The sequence below is a fragment of the Gouania willdenowi genome, chromosome 14 (genome assembly GCF_900634775.1).
Source record: "Gouania willdenowi chromosome 14, fGouWil2.1, whole genome shotgun sequence".
Lineage (NCBI taxonomy): Eukaryota > Metazoa > Chordata > Actinopteri > Blenniiformes > Gobiesocidae > Gouania > Gouania willdenowi.
In genome coordinates, this window is record NC_041057.1 from 18,366,943 (window position 1) to 18,385,371 (window position 18,429).

Here is an 18,429-nt window from a genome sequence, read left to right on the forward strand (position 1 = left end):
TTGTGGCTTCAGACTGCGGGGGAGGATTTGCTGAGCATGACGCTCATTTTTTCTCTTTGCCCATTCCTTTAATCTTGTCTAGTGCTGCAGGTAAGGGCATGGGTTCCCTCTGGATGAGTAACAACACCAGGCAGGTGTGGAAATAAAACAGCACATCTGCTTTGTCACAGGAAATAAAACTAGACACGACTCAAGGGGGACAGTTGTGCTTCAAAAGTCAAACGTGTGTAAAGAAAAATGAATAAATGAATTCCATCAATAATCAAACAATGACAGGGATGAAAAACGTATTTGGACTTTGGAGATTATGGGTTTTAAATTTTAAAAAAGTGAAATTTTTAAAATGCAGCAATATTACCAAGTACTTATTTGAAAAGTCTACTATTTGCTCTAACTATAGCCAATAATTGATTAGGCTAAGACCATTATCAGTTTAAATATTAGTTTGAAAAAAATACTGGAATTAGGTGTTAGTTTTTACGTGACAAACATTTTGAAAACTTCACTTTGCCTTTTAAGATATTTCCAACCCCAAACTTTGCAAACATTTAAATCATACAGTAAACATTGGTAAGAGGAGGTTTCACCCATTAAGTCATGAAGCTGCATTCCTTAAACTGAAATTCCAACCAATTTCCACTTAAATTGCATTAAAAAATTAGCGATTTGTGTTTTTAAAGTCATTGTGCGCTTCTGTTTTAATTTTGTCCATTAATTATTAAGTATCTAGTTAATTTCATGTCATTTTCTGAATTTTTGTTGTGTATTTTTCTGTCATTTTGTGAGTCTTTGGAAACATTTTGTATATGTGTATAGCCATTTTGTGTGTTTAAGTAGAGGCTTTCTTGTCATTTTATGCATTTCTGAAATATTTTGGTGTATTTTTGGAATCTTTGTGTGTTTTGGTTGATACATGTGTACATTTTGCTGTCATTTTGTGTGTTTTTGGAGTAATTTTGTGTATTATGTTCGTCTTTCCAATTTCTTGAAATACCATTTTTGGGGTATTTGTTTGAGAGGCCGCACAAAATTAGACCAGCAGTTTGTTGTAAAGCATGGGTGTCAAACTTTTTTTAGTTCAGGGGCCAAATACAGAGCAGTTTGTGCTTAAGTGGGACACAGATTTTATGCAACATGTCATTTCAACATTATTGTGCCATAGTTTGCTCTTCTACGTATACATAAAACACAAATTATTTAAGAAACCGACCATATAAGTGATAGACATCAGTCCCAATAGGATATTCACTTTAAATTTTCTAAATTTTGTGACCCTCTTGTATTTAATTAAGGGAAATATGGCATATTGATTAGAGGAAAATTGATGTATTTTGTAAGAATTGTAAGTTTCTTCAACAGTTTAACGTTAAAAATGACTTCAATCATGTGATATAAGCACCGGGAAAACTCTGAGCACCTGCAAATATTGTTGGGTTTAATTTACACAATGATTCATGTTTTCTCTGTCATTTTTACTTTCTCCTGCGGGCCGAATTGGATGCTCCAAAGGGCGGGATTTGGCCCCTGAGCCATGAGTTTGACATGTGTGTTGTAAAGTGTATTCCTTGTAATTGACTGTTTTTATTCATGTATTTTGTCCTCCTGATGGTTACAGAACTTACTCCGACTTCCATAATAATATTAGTCAGCAGGGAAAAAAACAAGTGTTTTTGAGTGTAATCTTAGCACCATTTTATTGATACAACGGGATATTTGGATTTCAAACCAACCATAAAGTGAACTGGTATTTTCAGCTTGCATTTGATGGTGTAAAGATGTCATCTCATGAAGGCAGGGCAATAGATAATAAAAACTAAGGAAACTATTTAATATTTGTTTTGGCACAGAGTAGGGAATTGCATGAATGGGTTTATTATTTGGTGCCAAAACTTTATCAGTTCAGCTTTATTAAATGTGTTTGTAATTGTGTTTCTCAGTTTTAAAACCGTCTACATTATGATGGGTTCAAGAGGTTCATGTCAAAGGCAACAACTTGGCTAATATGTCGATGAGGTTATCCAGGCCCCACAAGTATCCGTCCTCCCGGTTCCCCTCGACCCACGGAGTGCGATGGTCCAAGGTACGCTGAGCAGGAACTGGGAGCGTTTTCCCAAAGTCGATCATCCACACTCCTGCTTTTCCTGTGCGGTCGTGTACAAAGAGTAAAGAGCTGCCCACGACCTGCAGACACAACGCGGTGGAAAGTATCGGACATGGTGTGGAAAATCTGCTAATCAACTAAGTACAGGGTTGGGGTCAACTATAATTGCGTATTTGATCATTAATCACAATTATGACATCATTAAAATTGGAATTGGAAACATCTGTTGCTATTGTAATCGTAATTGAGTTCAGATAATTGACTTTGTAATTGTAATTGGCATGGAAAGTCAATAAAAACAGTCATTTACACAAACCTGGTGAACCATGTTACAGTTCTATGGCTTACACATATGTAGTTAACATTTATTAAAATATGTAACTTTTCCCACGACCTGTCACTTCTCTTGAGAATCATTTCACCATTGAAAATGTTTAAATGCAGAGGTATACTGACAGAAAAAAGGCTCAGACGCCCACACCAAAAATATTTAAACCAATATTTTCATGGATAAGGAAGCCTAACAAGGAAACCAAGAGATGAAAAAGAAATTAAATGATACATAACATTTATAGTGTATTTTACAGCTGATTTAAGACATGGGTCAAAACCAACCAGTTATCATTAGCGATGCTAACAGAAAGCTAACAAAAGTTTTATGGGCTTATTTAATAAAGGCCCAGTAATTGTGATTAATTGTAATTGAACTTTAGTAATTGAGAACTTAATTGTAATTGACTTTCAGGGAAAAATTATCATTTTAATTTGAATTGTAATTGGGAAAAAATGCCAGTCACTGTAATCACAATTGAGTTGTAATTGAACATGGATAATAGAAGATGTAATTGTAATTTATAAATGAAATTGACCCCAACTCTGACTAATAATACACAATTTCAGCCTTTTCTCCATGTTTTGCAAAAAGATTTTACATTTTTAAAAAATGCACAATTCCAAATAGCACATGAACCTACCTCGTGTGTCCTAAAGAAGTCGGACTTTTCCAGGACTTGTCTGAGCTGTTTCAGACGCGTCAGGTAGCTCCACTAAAGAGAAACAATCCAAGTTTTAGACAGACGTCCAGGGCCGGCCTTCCCGACAGGCGACACAGGCGGCCACCTAGGGCGTCATCTGCTGGAGGGGTGCCAAATTGCACCCCCCCCAATTTTTTTTTTTTTTAATAAAATGTTAAAAAGGTATAATAAATGTGAAACACACCTTTTATAATCACTGTGCATGTTTTCTCTTAATTGAAAATTAATATTAAAAATCTGTAACTATATCTACTGATCCTCTGCCCATATTTATATTTTTTTTTTTTTATTCTTGTTCTATTTATAATTCTATTGTGTTGTTTGCACATTGTGTTCTTTGGTTTTAAGAATTGTGTTACTGACTAGTAAAACCAAAAAGCGAAGTCGAAATTCCTTGTACTGAAACTTTTATATTTTATTTTAACTTATGATTGCACTGTTTTGAATTGCTTTTGGATTTTGCACCATTTTTGTTATTGTTCCCTCGAGACATTTGCACTATACCTGTAGGTGCTATATTGTATTATAGTGCATTATTCTACATTTTAAAATAGGTTGTATTTTTTCAAATGGTTTGTTGTGTTGCAGAATAGCATTTTGTCATGATATTTAAAATAAATAATAATGTGTACACGCTTTGTATAAACTTGAAAAAAAAACGTTATCTATTTTTATTCATTCATTAGAGGGAGGGCGTCAAAGTCTACTCTTGCCTAAGCCTAGGGCACCAAATGACATAAATCCGGCCCTGCAGACGTCTAAAAGACAAATATAGGACAGTGAGGGTCAAACTCACCATAATGTGTGTGTTAGACTCAACAAAATCAGAGAGGGCTTCCTTCACCTGGTCTCTGCTTTTAGTCCTTTTAAAGTTTGTGATACACTCTCCGTTTGCCTTCTGTGGAGAAAACGTGCACACACACACACACACACACACACACAAAAAAGCACAACAATGCAACAAAACTGTGATCTCACTATGTTTTTGTTGAGGTGTTTTCACCTTACCCTGAATCCTTCGATACGGAACCCCAGAGTTGTTGTGGAGCTCAGGGTTTCCCTCCACTGCATGTACCTGGTCTTCACTACAGCCTGCTGGGTTCGTTCTTGTGCTGTCGGAGCCTCTGGATCCACAGCCACCATCTTCTCATACATGTCAGTCCGAGGCTGAGGTCGGTCTCTGGCCATCTGTAGCTCCTCTTCAAGGTATGTGCTATAAGCATAATCACATTTGTCAGTTACAATTACATTTTCAATTACCCATGTTGAATTAAAATTACCAGCATTTTTTTCCATTACAATTAAATTCAAGTTATTTTTCTATCCTCAGAAAGTCAATTACAATTACATTCTCAATTACTAAAGTTAAATTACAATCACTCAATATTAAAATATGAGCCTGAAATAAATAACCTAATAAAATGTAACCTTCCTCTTGTGTTAGCTTTCTGTTCTGTTAGCATATCTTATGATAACTGGTCCTAAATCAGCTGTAAAATACACTAAAAACAATTATATATCATCTAATTTATTCCCTATCTATTGTTACCTTGTTAGGCTTCCTTATCAATGAAAATATATGTTTTAATAATTTTGGTGTGAGTATCTGAGCCATTTTTTTGTCAGTATACCCCTCGATTTATTATTTTTAAAGCTTGATATGAAACATATGTCAATGATTGTTAACTATATATGTGTATAGAACTGTACATAGAACTGTAACACGGTTCCCCAGTTTTGCGTTACGTCACAATTGACAATTTTCATAGAATTTTCATGCAATTATAATTACAATTTAATTACGACAAGGACAGCAAACAGATGTTTAAAATTACAATTACAACTATAGTTACGCCTTAATTGTAATTAATGATCAATTACGCGATTGCGATTATACACACGCGCACACACAATATGTTTGAGCAAAAACAGTTGTGCTTCCATTTACCGGCTTCCCATCTTGCAGTCCATTATCGCAGGTGCCCTGAAATTTGTCAGTAGGTTATCCATCATATTAAAGTCCTGCTCATCACGCTGCACTACACCGTGATAGGCAGGAACAAAAGGCCTCAGAGAGTCCTCCATCAACCGCAGGTAGCATTGCTGCTCCCTCTCACAGAACCTCTTCAGCAGCGTGCCATTATCTCCAACATAAAAGCTCCCTGTACAGACCAGGCAGAAGCTTCCATCAAAAAACGCTCAAAACACTGGATTGTCTTTAAAATAAAACAATGTATTTTTCCTCATTGTGTGGTTAAGTAATAAAAACCTGGAGGTGACTATAGAGACAAACCTGCGTGTCCGACCACTTGCAGCCACTGCTGAGTCCTTTTAGGAGTCATAGGGATTAGAAATGTAGAGGCAGTAATCCCTGGTTTGTTCCATGCAGCGTGTTGTCAAAGACAACCTCCTTCAGTCGTTCTTCAGCTCCCCACGTTCATGTCACACGGCCTGTTTTTCCAAACGTCTCCTCAGAGCAGCTCCAAAGACTTCAGACACAGTCACTTAATATGGGTGAACAACATCGCCATGGAAACGACCTCTCAGAAAGCCTGAGTGAAGACATGCAGAGGTGAAGTTAATTAAACATTTACAGGAAACTGTTTTTTTACTGAAGACTTCGGACAGTCACTTCAGTCAACAACGAACGCCTGGGAGACAAAGTCAGTGTTTTTGTTAATGGAGGTTGATAAAACTCATCAAACTCTTGAAAAACACCAATTTATTTGATTTCAAGGGCCACAAAAATGTGCTTTTCTGATCTAAGGGCCACATTATTAGAATTCATGTCAGCATTTAGAATAATGACCAATTCAAGCATTAATACAGGAAACAACAAAGGGTTTGGTTTGTTTTTGTTGTTTTGTATATTTTCCCGTGATTTATGTATATTTTTGTTGTTGTTTCGTGTGTTTTTGGAGTCATTTTGTCCGTTCATGTTGCTGTTTTGTGTGTTTTTATTGCCATTTAATATTTTTTTCTGAGTCGTTTTGTGTGTTTTTGTTGCTGTTTTGTGTCTTTACGTTGTCATTTTGTGTGTTTTTGTTGTTGTTTTGTATTTTTGGAGTCATTTTTGTATGGGTTTGCAGTCATTTAGTGTGATTTTGTTGCTGTTTTTGCAGTTGTTGCTGTTTTCCGTGTGTAACTCGTGACTGTAAATCATTATTAGTTTTTCTTTGAAAGAAGTAAAGAGCAGATTTGTTATCTCGTTGCTTAGAATATTCATATTTAATTCACAAGCTTTATTGATAAAGCATCAGATAGTGGTTATATAAGCCTTAGAAAACTGAAAAAGTGATTTGTTTTAAAAAGCTTAGATAGATAGATAGATAGATACTGTAGATAGATAGATAGATAGATAGACTGATAGATAGATAGATAGATAGATAGATAGATAGATAGATAGATAGATAGATACTGTAGATAGATAGATAGATAGATAGATAGATAGATAGATAGATAGATACTGTAGATAGATAGATACTATAGACAGATAGATAGATAGATGGATAGATAGATAGATAGATAGATAGTTAGATAGATAGATAGATACTGTAGATAGATAGATACTGTAGATAGATAGATAGATAGATAGACTGATAGATAGATAGATAGATAGATAGATACTGTAGATAAATAGATAGATAGATACTGTAGATAGATAGATAGATAGATAGACGGATAGATAGATAGATACTGTAGATAGATACTGTAGATAGATAGATACTGTAGATAGATAGATAGACTGATAGATACTGTAGATAGATACTGTAGATAGATAGATACTGTAGATAGATAGATAGATAGATAGATAGATAGATAGATAGATACTGTAGATAGATAGATAGATACTGTAGATAGATAGATAGATAGATAGATACTGTAGATAGATAGATAGATAGATAGATACTGTAGATAGATAGATACTGTAGATAGATACTGTAGATAGATACTGTAGATAGATAGATACTGTAGATAGATACTGTAGATAGATACTGTAGATAGATACTGTAGATAGATAGATACTGTAGATAGATAGATAGATAGATAGATAGATAGATAGATAGATACTGTAGATAGATAGATAGATAGATAGATAGATAGATAGATACTGTAGATAGATAGATAGATAGATAGATAGATAGATAGATAGATAGATAGATAGATAGATAGATAGATAGATACTGTAGATAGATAGATACTGTAGATAGATAGATAGATAGATAGATAGATAGATAGATAGATAGATAGATAGATAGATACTGTAGATAGATAGATAGATAGATAGATAGATAGATAGATAGATAGATAGATAGATACTGTAGATAGATACTGTAGATAGATACTGTAGATAGATAGATACTGTAGATAGATAGATAGATAGATACTGTAGATAGATAGATACTGTAGATAGATACTGTAGATAGATAGATACTGTAGATAGATACTGTAGATAGATAGATACTGTAGATAGATAGATAGACTGATAGATACTGTAGATAGATAGATACTGTAGATAGATACTGTAGATAGATAGATACTGTAGATAGATAGATACTGTAGATAGATAGATACTGTAGATAGATAGATAGATACTGTAGATAGATAGATGATAGATAGATACTGTAGATAGATAGATACTGTAGATAGATACTGTAGATAGATAGATACTGTAGATAGATAGATACTGTAGATAGATAGATACTGTAGATAGATAGATGATAGATAGATACTGTAGATAGATAGATACTGTAGATAGATAGATACTGTAGATAGATAGATGATAGATAGATACTGTAGATAGATAGATAGATAGATAGATAGATAGATAGATAGATAGATAGATAGATAGATAGATAGATAGATAGATAGATAGATGTAGTGTGTTCTCTTTACCAGCAGAGGGCGTGTTTCCTGGGAGACGTCCACCCTCTGTTTATTGTCTACAGAGGAAGAAGAGCAGAGGCCGGGGCGTGTAGAAGAAGAGTTTGTCGGTTCCCGGTTGTTGACCCGCTCTGTGGCTCTGCCTTAGTGCCGCTGAGCCTCACACTGTTCACTACACACAGACAACATCAGTCAACAGACTCCACCGAAGCAACCGCAGATATGTGCTGACACAGCAGAGACTTTACAGCAGGTAATGTTAGCCGACTGTGTGTGTGTGTGTGTGTTGTCTTTCTGCTACTGATACACATGCTGTGTCTTTATCACATTAACCTGTTTAGTTGAAACAAACCGAGCTAAATCAGCTACTGTATCCGTGTCAGCTAACCCGAGCTAACGTCAAGTCAACTCCCGCTATCTGAGCTCTCTGTAGACAAATGTACACAGAATAGACACACACAGGCTACTGTCTATCATCCATAGTTCACTTTAATGTTCTATACTCAGCAGTATCTCTGTGTGTGCTTTCTCAGCCTGTTTTCGAGGTTAACTCTCATTTAACGCCTGCATTTGGGGAAAGTGACGCCACAAGCCCATTTTCTGCACACTGACACAACAGACGCACAAATAATGTTTGTCATACCCGTGGAAGTGTCACTTGAAGTCCTTCTTTAGTCTTTTACACTTAAAATAAGCCGTCAGAGAAATAGACATTTCCATTCAAAGAGCGGAGCACAGTTTGAACTACGCTCTGCTCGTTGTCTCCTGTAGTGGTTAGTTAGTGTAACTACAGCCTCTGTGTTCAGTCAACCAAGGTACCCGGATGTTTGTACAGCAGCATCAACAGCAGGCAGTAGAGTGGGGAAAAAAATCGATTTCACGATATAACTTTTTTGGGTGCCAATTTTAAATCGTTTAAAAATATATATATATATTTAATCAATATTTCTGTGTATTTGTGCAATATTTCAGTGGTGGTTACAATGCTTTCAGTGTGTTGCAATGGTTATTTAATGCACTTGATTTTTATGGCGTATGATTGTGTAATGCCTGCAATAATTATGTACACACAGGCATTTTATTTTCATACAATCTGTTCAGATCAGTGTTTAAACTGACACAATAGGAAAAATAATTTTTAGTAATATTTACGTGTAATGTAGAAGGACTTATAAATGGATACGATGTTATTTAACTGCCTTTTAAAGAATGAGTAGTAGGATATGCATCATATTGAATGCTAGATTATAACCCACGTTTTTAACAGTTATTCATTCTAGGTTGTAAACAAGTGTTCCTCTGCCTTTTTATTAGAGCCCGTCTGATATGGAATTTTTAGGGCAGATTCCAATATTTGGGGTTTTAAAAGCCGGTATTTGCATATGACCGATATATAGGTCGATATATACTGTACATGAAGTTAAATTCTTATAATATCCAAAATATTATTCAAGACAAAGAAGGAAAACGCTAGTAAATTAGAATAAGGAGCGTTAATTAGTAACACTGTCAATATATTGACTTTAAAACCACTGATGAATAACAAAATACAAACTTGTGCAAACTGAATTTATGAAATAAAATGTTAAAAAAAAAAATAATAATAATAAAGTTGCTCAAATCTCAAACAATAAACCTGGACAAATAGAAAATTGCTAAATTGAACTAAACATTGAACTAGTGATTTCTCCCAGTGTTGTCATTTTGTGATCATTACTGCTGATTTAAAGGTACGCTGGAAAGAAGTGGATACATCATCAGTTGCATATTACAGAACCATGTCCATTAATCAGCCGAGCTCTATTTTTCATTTGTTTTGTTCAAACGCAGACCCTGGCGATGGACGAGGGCTCGGAGGTGATGGAGGAGCTTGTGTTTCGAGGAGTGGAGTTTTCCGTAAAAATAGAGGTGGACAATGGTTTGCTGGTCGTTGAAGTCTGTGACTCCATGACCGCTGATCAGTGGAGGGGAGAATTTAATCCAGCATGTAAATATCACATAATCCTCACATTAGTTTATTTCATATCGCAAATATCATATTTGTGATGCCGTTTGATTTGTTGTTTTTTATTTTTCCTCAGACATTGAAGACCTCACTCGCAAAACTGGAAACTTTAAGCAGTTCCCGATCTTCTGTAGCATGTTGGAATCAGCTGTGAGGAAGGTAAGTCCTCACCATCACATGACATTCATAAAACAGACTATATACATACAAATATAATATAATAATATCTTACACCATGATTTCTTTTGAACTAATCCAGACTAAATTGGTTTAAAATAGGGCTGGGATAAACAATTATTTTTTAAACGATTAATCTAGCGCTAATTTTTTTGCAGCATCAATTAATCTAACAATTAATTTTCCATAAATTTTTTTTTTGGCGTCACGGCAGCATTTCTACTTTGTCCCGTTGACGTGCTGCTGTCCGGTCACACCCGGGATAAAGGACGAGGGTTAGGGGGAACAGCTAGCTACGACGAACGTGCGTGTGTCTTCACTGCCTTGCACTTTTGAAACTTGGAAGAGTCACTCGTGTTAGTTATTCTCCGGTGCCGCCATCTTTGTTTTGGTCGGACGACGCAGCGGCGTGCATATTTTGCATATTTTTTGCGTTGATGTCATCGATGACGCATTGTCCCGGCCCTAGTTTCAAAGCATAAATCAAGATCTCCATGGGAACTGCTAGTCAGCTGTCATATTATGTCTCTGTAAGTGTTTGGACAAATAAATGTGTGTTTTTGGCTTTTTCTGCCCGTACAAAATCTTTTGTCCTAAATTAGGCTTTATCCAGTATATTCTGTGTACAAGACAGGATACACTAAGGACAAACACATTTACATGATAATGAATTAAATGCAAACTTAATGTAGAAAAGCCTCAGCAGAATCAAATCCACAATCCCTGCTAAGAATCACTTTATACTGCCTTTTTTATTTAATTTTTTTTAAAGTGCAGACTATGCATCAGGTGTGATAAGGTTGTCGTCCTCAAGTGCTACAGTCCTGCTTGTTTGCATCATATTTCTTGTGCATTCTGTGACAAGTGAGCTTTCTATATTTTAAGAGTTAATCAGTGACTCAGCAGTAAAAAAGCTGCTAATGACAGACTATAGTTGAGACGTGCGTGTAAACGATCCTAAAACTAATCGTCCTCAATATTTATAATAGCCCCTCCTTCTGTGACTACTGATGTTTGTGTTGTTACCTCATGTCAGGCGATAACTCTGATCATTACTGAGTCTCAGCCGAGGCTCGTGTCTGCAGGTCGTGTTTATTCTTCCTTTGACACACAAGATGCTGCACGACATAGGGCACGGATGTGAGCTTAGGAAGACAAGAAAAACTATACTTTCAAGACATGTTCTGCTTCCACTTCCCATAATGCATCATCATTTAAAGGACCATGTTAAGCTAAATCAACTTTTCTGTGCTTAAAACTTCATAAAAGTGCTATTAGGACTTTATACACATGCCCAAAGTGTTTTTTTCATTGATTTCCTTAATAGTTAGAGGGTGATTTGCTCCTTTCTTACTGCAGGGCGAGCCCAAACACCTCGCTCCAATTTGATGATGCGTTCCCACTGCAATGACAAATTTGACGCGGCACTGAGCTAGAGAAGCCACGGCTTCAGGAAGCTCTCTGCTTGCAATTGACATGTAAACAGACACGCCCACGAAGGTGAGCATTTCAGCATTCTTCGCGCAGTGCTTCCACAGTCTATCGTCCTCTGGCCCTACGTCACCATGCGGGGAGGGGAGACGGACTCACATTCAATAGCAGCTTAAATAGTCGTGTTTTTCTGTAATGTGCAGTTTTTTGGCAGAAACCCATCACAACTGTGTGTGGATAGCAAAAATAAATAAAATAAATTTGCTTTGGTGATTACTGATCCCCTCGCAACAGAGCGAGACATGCAGGGAAGTCAGTGTCCTGCCTATAGACACGCCCAACCACGATTATGCATAATTAGGCCGCAAATTGGCCTGTTTGTGTATGTTTGTGAGTTTTTCAGAAAGTGACTTTTCAGAGGCTAAAACTCTGGAAAACAGGCGAATTTGGGAAAATAAACCTCAGAGGTTATTGAAAAGAGAATGTTGAATTTTTGCTCGAAGCCTGTCCCAGGATAATTTTATGTACGCAATGCATCATGGGGCGGTTGAGTATGACTAGTGTGCTCACCAGAGTTACATTTTAAAATGTACTCTTTCAATTACCCATGTTCATTTACGATTACAACAGCGACAGATATTTTATCTGCAATTACGCGATTATAATTAACCCATTCCATGGTGCCCACCGTGCATACTTCAAAAATGTCCTGATACATCTGGGTATTTCTCATGTCCTCAATCTTTCCATACCATCTACAGTGAACGCACTACATACTCATGTTGATATCACACTTAGTATGAGGAGTACGTTACTATGACATTTCCAACACAGCATCACTATCACTATGTTGCCTTCAAAAAATTGCAATTAATGCGCCTTAAGATTACTGTCGGCGTTAATAAGAAATAGTATGAACGTGATAAAAACGTGTTAACTTTGACAGTGATAACGTTGATAGATTTATATAATGGGAGGTTTTTTTTTTTTGCAGACGAGCGATTCTGTGACCCTTGACCTCCTGACCTACGCTGACCTGGAGCTGCTTCGTAACAGAAAGGCAGGCTTGGTCAGTCGTCCCCGTGGCAACCAGCAACCGTCCGCTCTCACAGCCAAACGATACTTGATCCTGATATACACTGTGGAGTTTGATCGGTTAGTGCATCACGCACACAAAGATTGTGATGAAAGTTAATCAGAGGTTGTTATTTATCATGTTTTTTGGTGACTGTTGAATGTCCAGGATACACTACCCTCTACCTCTGCCCTACATGGGGAAGCCAGACCCAGCCGCCCTCCAGAAAGAGATCAGAACCTTACGATCTGAGCTCACACTCCTCACCTCTCAGGGAGTTAACAAATCTGCAGATCTAGAAATACAGCGGCTTCGCGCAGAGTAGGTTGGATTGGGCATATTTTCTCTCTGTGTGTGTTTGTTGTGTAAAGCTTCAGGATGTCTGATGTTGGTTCATTAAAGGCTGGCTTTGGTCAAAGAAGAGAAGGAGACCATGGCAAAGATCCTGGAGCGATTCCAGGTGAGTGGATGTAGCTCCTCACTGGGACGAGAGGACTGGAGGATCCGAGATGCGGTGAGGACACTGGAGGAGCAGCTTGTTCAGGAGAGGGCCAAGAGTCAACGCTCCACCAGTAAGAGATGTCAGGAGCAGAGACTCCTCATGGAGCAGGTGAAGATATATTTAATCAATTTAATTTATTTAGTAGATCTAATTTATTTTCCTGCTTTTACACTAGTTGGAAGAGCTGAGGGCATCTGAATGTGCTCTGCGTGTTCGCGTCAAGAGTCTCACCAATGAACTGGCGATACTACGGCGAGGGTTAGACAATCTAAGCGTGTACTATATTTTTTTTACCTTCTTTCTTGCATTTTTTTACATCCAGTGGTTGAAACAAAGCATGAAAGATTTCGTCGCTGATCACAATCGTTTCCTTTGCATCTACAGAAGAGTGACTCCAGTGTCCGGACGCATCAACTCGCGGCTGGATAGAGAAATGTTTCGCTCGCTCTCCCGTGAGAGGAGGTCTGGCTTTGGGACGGCCAGGGCCCGCTCAGGCTCCAGAGAACGGACAGAAGGCAGAGGGCCCAGATCCATGGAAAGAGGAAGAAGAGCAGATTCCTCAGGACCACGAACTCAAATACTTAGACCATCACCTTCCCCCACAGGTAATAGTCTGACAATTCTCTGAATAAAATGATTGTTGCTTACTAAGTTTTTAGGTCTAATATTGACATATTGACCCATACTGTCTCACAGGTTCCAGGGGGGCACGTTTCGACCCAACTGCTTACATCCAAGACCGGCAGAACAGACTGAAAGAGGCAGAACTCAAAAAGTCTGTTGACTTTTTTTTTTTTTTCTCGCAACATTTTGCTTCTGTAAATGCCATAAGCCTTGTTTTGTTTTGTTGTTTCAGGCAGAGGAAGGTGAGGAGGGACACAATGACGTCCCCTATGCTTCCTGAGCGAGGCCGATCGCGCTCCAGGGAAACTTATTCCCAGGTGGTTCGCTCCAGCAGCAGAGGCAGGAGTTTGTCTACTGAACGCAGAGGGAGCAGGAACTCCTCCGACAGCTCATTAGTGGATATGGATGAAAAGGCCAAAGCTCTGTTCAGGTAGACGTAGATTCATGATTGTAGCGTAATGCCTGTTCTTGTCTCTTTATTTGAATGCTTTTCTGTCTGTACAGAGGAAGAAAGCCAGCCTTTAATGGACCCAGTATGGTAAGTTTATCAAATATCTATACGCAGATATTAATCAGCGTCTAATTGGAGGTTGTACTTTTTAATATGAACTAGGGCTGGGACAATTACGTTTTTCAATTACAATTATGATTATGGTATCTGGCATTTTTTCCAATTACATATACATTACAATTAGAATTTTTTCCCCTTGAAAATCAATTACAATTACGTTCTCAATTACTAAAGTTCAATTACAATTTTACTAACTGTTACTCATATAGCGTTGTGGAGATTGTATGTGTGTAGTGTGTCGTTTTAGCATCTTAACATTTTAGTGCATTGATTATATCTTGTGTAAAAGTCCAACTTGGGACAACAGCAAAATCTATAAACCTCTTTGTACAAAACATCAGTTACATTCACAGTATTGTTACTCTGTAAAATTGTATTGTCCCTATTAAAAAAATAAATATTATATACCATCTCTAATCCTTCTAAGCCTTAGCACCTGTATGGGTGTGGACATTCATTCACTGGTAGTGGGGAAACTTGCATATTTTAATAATAATTAGCGACATACAGTATGTGTAAACCATAGAACTGTTTTGCTTTTAATCAAATTATAATTGACAATTTTTTATAGAATTTTTATGGCAATTACAAAGTAAATTATCTAAACTTAATTATGATAGCAACAGATTATTTAAATTAAAATTATAATTACACCATAATTGTAATTAATTAGCAATTACGCAATTACAATTATAACTGATCCTAACCCTGGCTGGAACCTTATGTTAATCGCAATTAATTAGTAACAGAAAAATAACATGCAAAAAAAAATAATGCAGTTAATCATTTTTTTTTTGCACTTTAAACATCGCGGAACCTTCCTCATTTCCATCCATCCATCCATCCATCTTCTCCCGCTTAGCCGTTTCCGGGTCGCGGGGGCAGCATCCTCAGTAGGGAGGCCCAGACTTCCCTCTCCCCGGCCACTTCCTCCAGCTCGTCCGGGGGGACCCCGAGACGTTCCCAGGCCAGCCGAGAGACATAGTCTCTCCAGCGTGTCCTGGGTCTTCCCCGGGGCCTCCTTCCGGAGGGACGTGCCCTGAACGCCGCACTAGGGAGGCGTTCAGGGGGCATCCTAATTAGGTGCCCGAGCCACCTCATCTGGCTCTTCTCGATGCGGAGGAGCAGCGACTCTACTTTGAGCCCCTCCCGAATGACTGAGCTTCTCACCCTATCTCTAAGGGAGAGCCCAGCCACCCTACGGAGGAAACTCATTTCGGCCGCTTGTACCCGTGATCTTGTTCTTTCGGTCATGACCCAAAGTGGTGGAGTGGAGGAGTTCAAGTACCTTCCTCATTTCACATTTATAATACGGATGCACAGACTACAATACAAAACACAGGAGAACCTGGAGAGAAGTAATTCCTGTGTTTTGTGGGTGTTTTTAAAAAAAAATTACAGGATGGGGAAAAAAAGCCCATTTGTGTGCAAATTGTGCAAGAAAGATCACTCTAGGCTCCGTTAGCACCTGAATGCTAAACATGTAGCAGCTCGCACGAACAACGTTTTAATACACAAAAACAAATTTGTTTTAGAAAGTTTACAAAAATCCTGAAAAGCATGTATAGCGTACTTAAATTTAAGTTTGTGCTTTGTGAACAATGCAGTCATAATATTTATTTAGATTACACAAAACGTTTCTTCTCATGTCGAATATCATTGAGATTAAATTAGAAGAATTGAGATTAATTAATTTGTAAGTCTCTAATTAATTAGATTTTTTTTTTTAATCAAGCCCCACCTCTGATATGAACCTTTTCATGTGAATTTAAAGACTGAAGCAGAAGTTGTTCAAACACACTTTCTCATAATAATAATAATGGCTTTGGGGCGGTGTTTAGCTCAGTGGGTAGAGCGCCCGCCCCATGTACAGAGGCTATAGTTCCTCACCTGCAGCGGGTCGAGGTTCGATTCCTGGCCTGGGACCCTTTCCTGCGTGTCATTCCCTGCTCTCTCTGACCCCTTTCCTGTCAAGCAACTGTCATATAAAGGCCACTAGAGCCAAAAAAAATCCTTTAAAAAAAAAAAAAAAAAAAAAAAAAAATAATGGCTTTGATTTATGGCTCAAAGCTGTGGTGGTTCATGGTGTTAATTTCAGAGTGTGTGCATGAAATGAACTGTTGTGTTCACACCGGATGCAGCACAAATTTTCGAGACACGGGCACCGCGCGAAAGCTTCCGTAGGATCGCAAAACATTTGCCCATATTCGCGTCTGAAGTGAATATAAAAGCGCCGCCAACCAGGTTCTTTATCTTCTGTGGAAACTGAAGTGCCGTCAAAATGCTTGACGCCAGCGTTCCTGGATTTACCAGGTTAACCAGCGATGCATCCAACTCAGTGAGTTTCACTGTTTTCTTCAGGAGCTGCGCCAAATCCTTCCTGGGCTGGTCCCGGTGAAAAAAACCTGGCCGTGTCGTAGAGCTTCAGGTGGTCACACACCGCCATGGTTATTTTCTCCTCCATGCTGAGATGGGTCCGTGTTGACGGCCTGACTCTGATTGGCTTTTGCACCTGTGCGTCACACAAAACATTCGCTGTAGTTCGATATCTTCAACTCGGACGAATGTCACAAAAAATTGGAAGTGCGCATGCCGCGGCCAACGCTCTTGCGCGCGGATCAGACAGCGCCGCCCAGCAGGAGAAGAATTTGCTTCTTATTACGTCTATCCAATTAACTTTGTACGTAATCTGGTCGCGCAAACATTTTGTGACACGTCCGATGTGACCGCAGCATAACACTCTCCCTGGTTATTAACTTGTTTTCTCTCTAGTCTCGTGGACGTCCATTGACCAGAAAGCCATTATGTAGCACTCCCACGCAACGACTCAAAGACAAAGGTAACTAATGTGAAAGCTTCCTACTTCTATATGCACATTTCCCCTCAAACTGTCTGTGTGTTCCGTCTCTACCACAGAGAGCTGTATGAACACGGGTAGTGAGCTGTCTGAGATTGACGCGAGGCTGCAGGCACTCCAAGAGTACATGAGGAACTTAGACACTGGACATTAACCTGACAGCATCCGCTCAGCAGTGAGATCAGGTGTTCATGTGTTTTCCAGTTAAAGGGGAAACTGTAAAGTGTGTGGGTCATAATAAAGGAGCTGAAACCCTCCTCTGCATGCAGACTGTTGGCAGGATTCTCCAGCCATCATCACTGTGAAAGCCCTTAGGCTACTTGTTCTAGACCAAGATAACATATTTTTTATATCCAACATTTGTAAAAGTTCACGTAAAATATGACTGTCTTTGTGTCATTTTACGGTTACTCATTTTTTACAGCAAATGATACACAGGAAGACTTTCTTTTTTTTTTTTGTTTTTAACAAGTCATTAGAAGCCTGTTAATATTTATATTATTTTTATAATTAAATTATAATTTTTTTAACTAATTTAAGGTGGAAGTAAATTTTACAGCATGCCTTCAAATGTTTGTTTAAAATGTTTTGTTTTTTTCCCAAAAAAATGTAAAAAGTAGAATTTAGTGTTTAATTCATATTGCACAATTTTAAAAGACCTTTTTTGGCTGTGACAAAACAGTTTTTAAAACTGAATCAGCCATTGTTCCTTCCCCCAAAGCATGCTGGGATTATTTCTAGTAGAAGTAAAATGATCAAATACGATAAGTTAATAGATGACATCATTCCTACCAAACCCTGGGGATCTTTTCCTGCTTGACTTTAATTGTGTATTGGAAGTACGAGTAAACCAAACAGCATGTTATTTTTTCACTACCATCCTAATAACTCATTAGCAGCATTCCTAAAGCAATTTGTAATGTTTCTCATGTAATAATTGTAACGTTTCACACTAAAGGGAAGGTGCCATGAGGCAGATGCCAAATTACAAGCTTTCCATTATTTCTGTTTGGCTGCCAAATCAGACACTTTCTGAAACAATCATAGTAAACAGTTTTGGTGAAAATGTGAAGAAACTAAAGTGTGACTGAATTGCCAAACGCTCTGACTAAATGACTGTTACTCATCCTATTCCTGTCTGATGTCTTTTATACCCGTTTAAAATATA

The 18,429-nt window shown here is 37.9% G+C and overlaps 2 protein-coding genes across 4 annotated transcripts; one reads left to right on the forward strand and one right to left on the reverse strand.

Annotated features, from left to right (window-relative positions):
- Positions 1–883: 883 nt before the first annotated feature.
- itpkca (inositol-trisphosphate 3-kinase Ca) lies at positions 884–8,169 on the reverse strand. Of its 2 annotated transcripts, none has more exons than XM_028467212.1 (7): positions 8,032–8,169; positions 5,429–5,687; positions 5,084–5,297; positions 4,144–4,348; positions 3,980–4,033; positions 3,076–3,147; positions 884–2,181 (listed from the first exon to the last, which is right to left on the reverse strand). In XM_028467212.1, the coding sequence occupies exons 2-7, from the start codon at positions 5,475–5,477 to the stop codon at positions 1,975–1,977; spliced, it is 801 nt and encodes a 266-aa protein (XP_028323013.1). In that variant the 5' UTR covers positions 5,478–5,687; positions 8,032–8,169; the 3' UTR covers positions 884–1,974. The 2 variants fall into 2 exon arrangements, with proteins under 2 accessions (XP_028323013.1, XP_028323012.1); XM_028467211.1 differs by having other exon boundaries at positions 3,932–4,033.
- ccdc61 (coiled-coil domain containing 61) lies at positions 8,135–18,414 on the forward strand. 2 transcript variants are annotated; one of them, XM_028467209.1, is made up of 13 exons: positions 8,135–8,272; positions 9,850–10,006; positions 10,101–10,183; positions 12,627–12,787; positions 12,876–13,028; positions 13,110–13,317; positions 13,385–13,485; positions 13,594–13,814; positions 13,906–13,984; positions 14,066–14,263; positions 14,338–14,371; positions 17,177–17,243; positions 17,321–18,414. In XM_028467209.1, the coding sequence occupies exons 2-13, from the start codon at positions 9,859–9,861 to the stop codon at positions 17,413–17,415; spliced, it is 1,548 nt and encodes a 515-aa protein (XP_028323010.1). In that variant the 5' UTR covers positions 8,135–8,272; positions 9,850–9,858; the 3' UTR covers positions 17,416–18,414. The 2 variants fall into 2 exon arrangements, with proteins under 2 accessions (XP_028323010.1, XP_028323011.1); XM_028467210.1 differs by having other exon boundaries at positions 13,385–13,467.
- Positions 18,415–18,429: the final 15 nt, after the last annotated feature.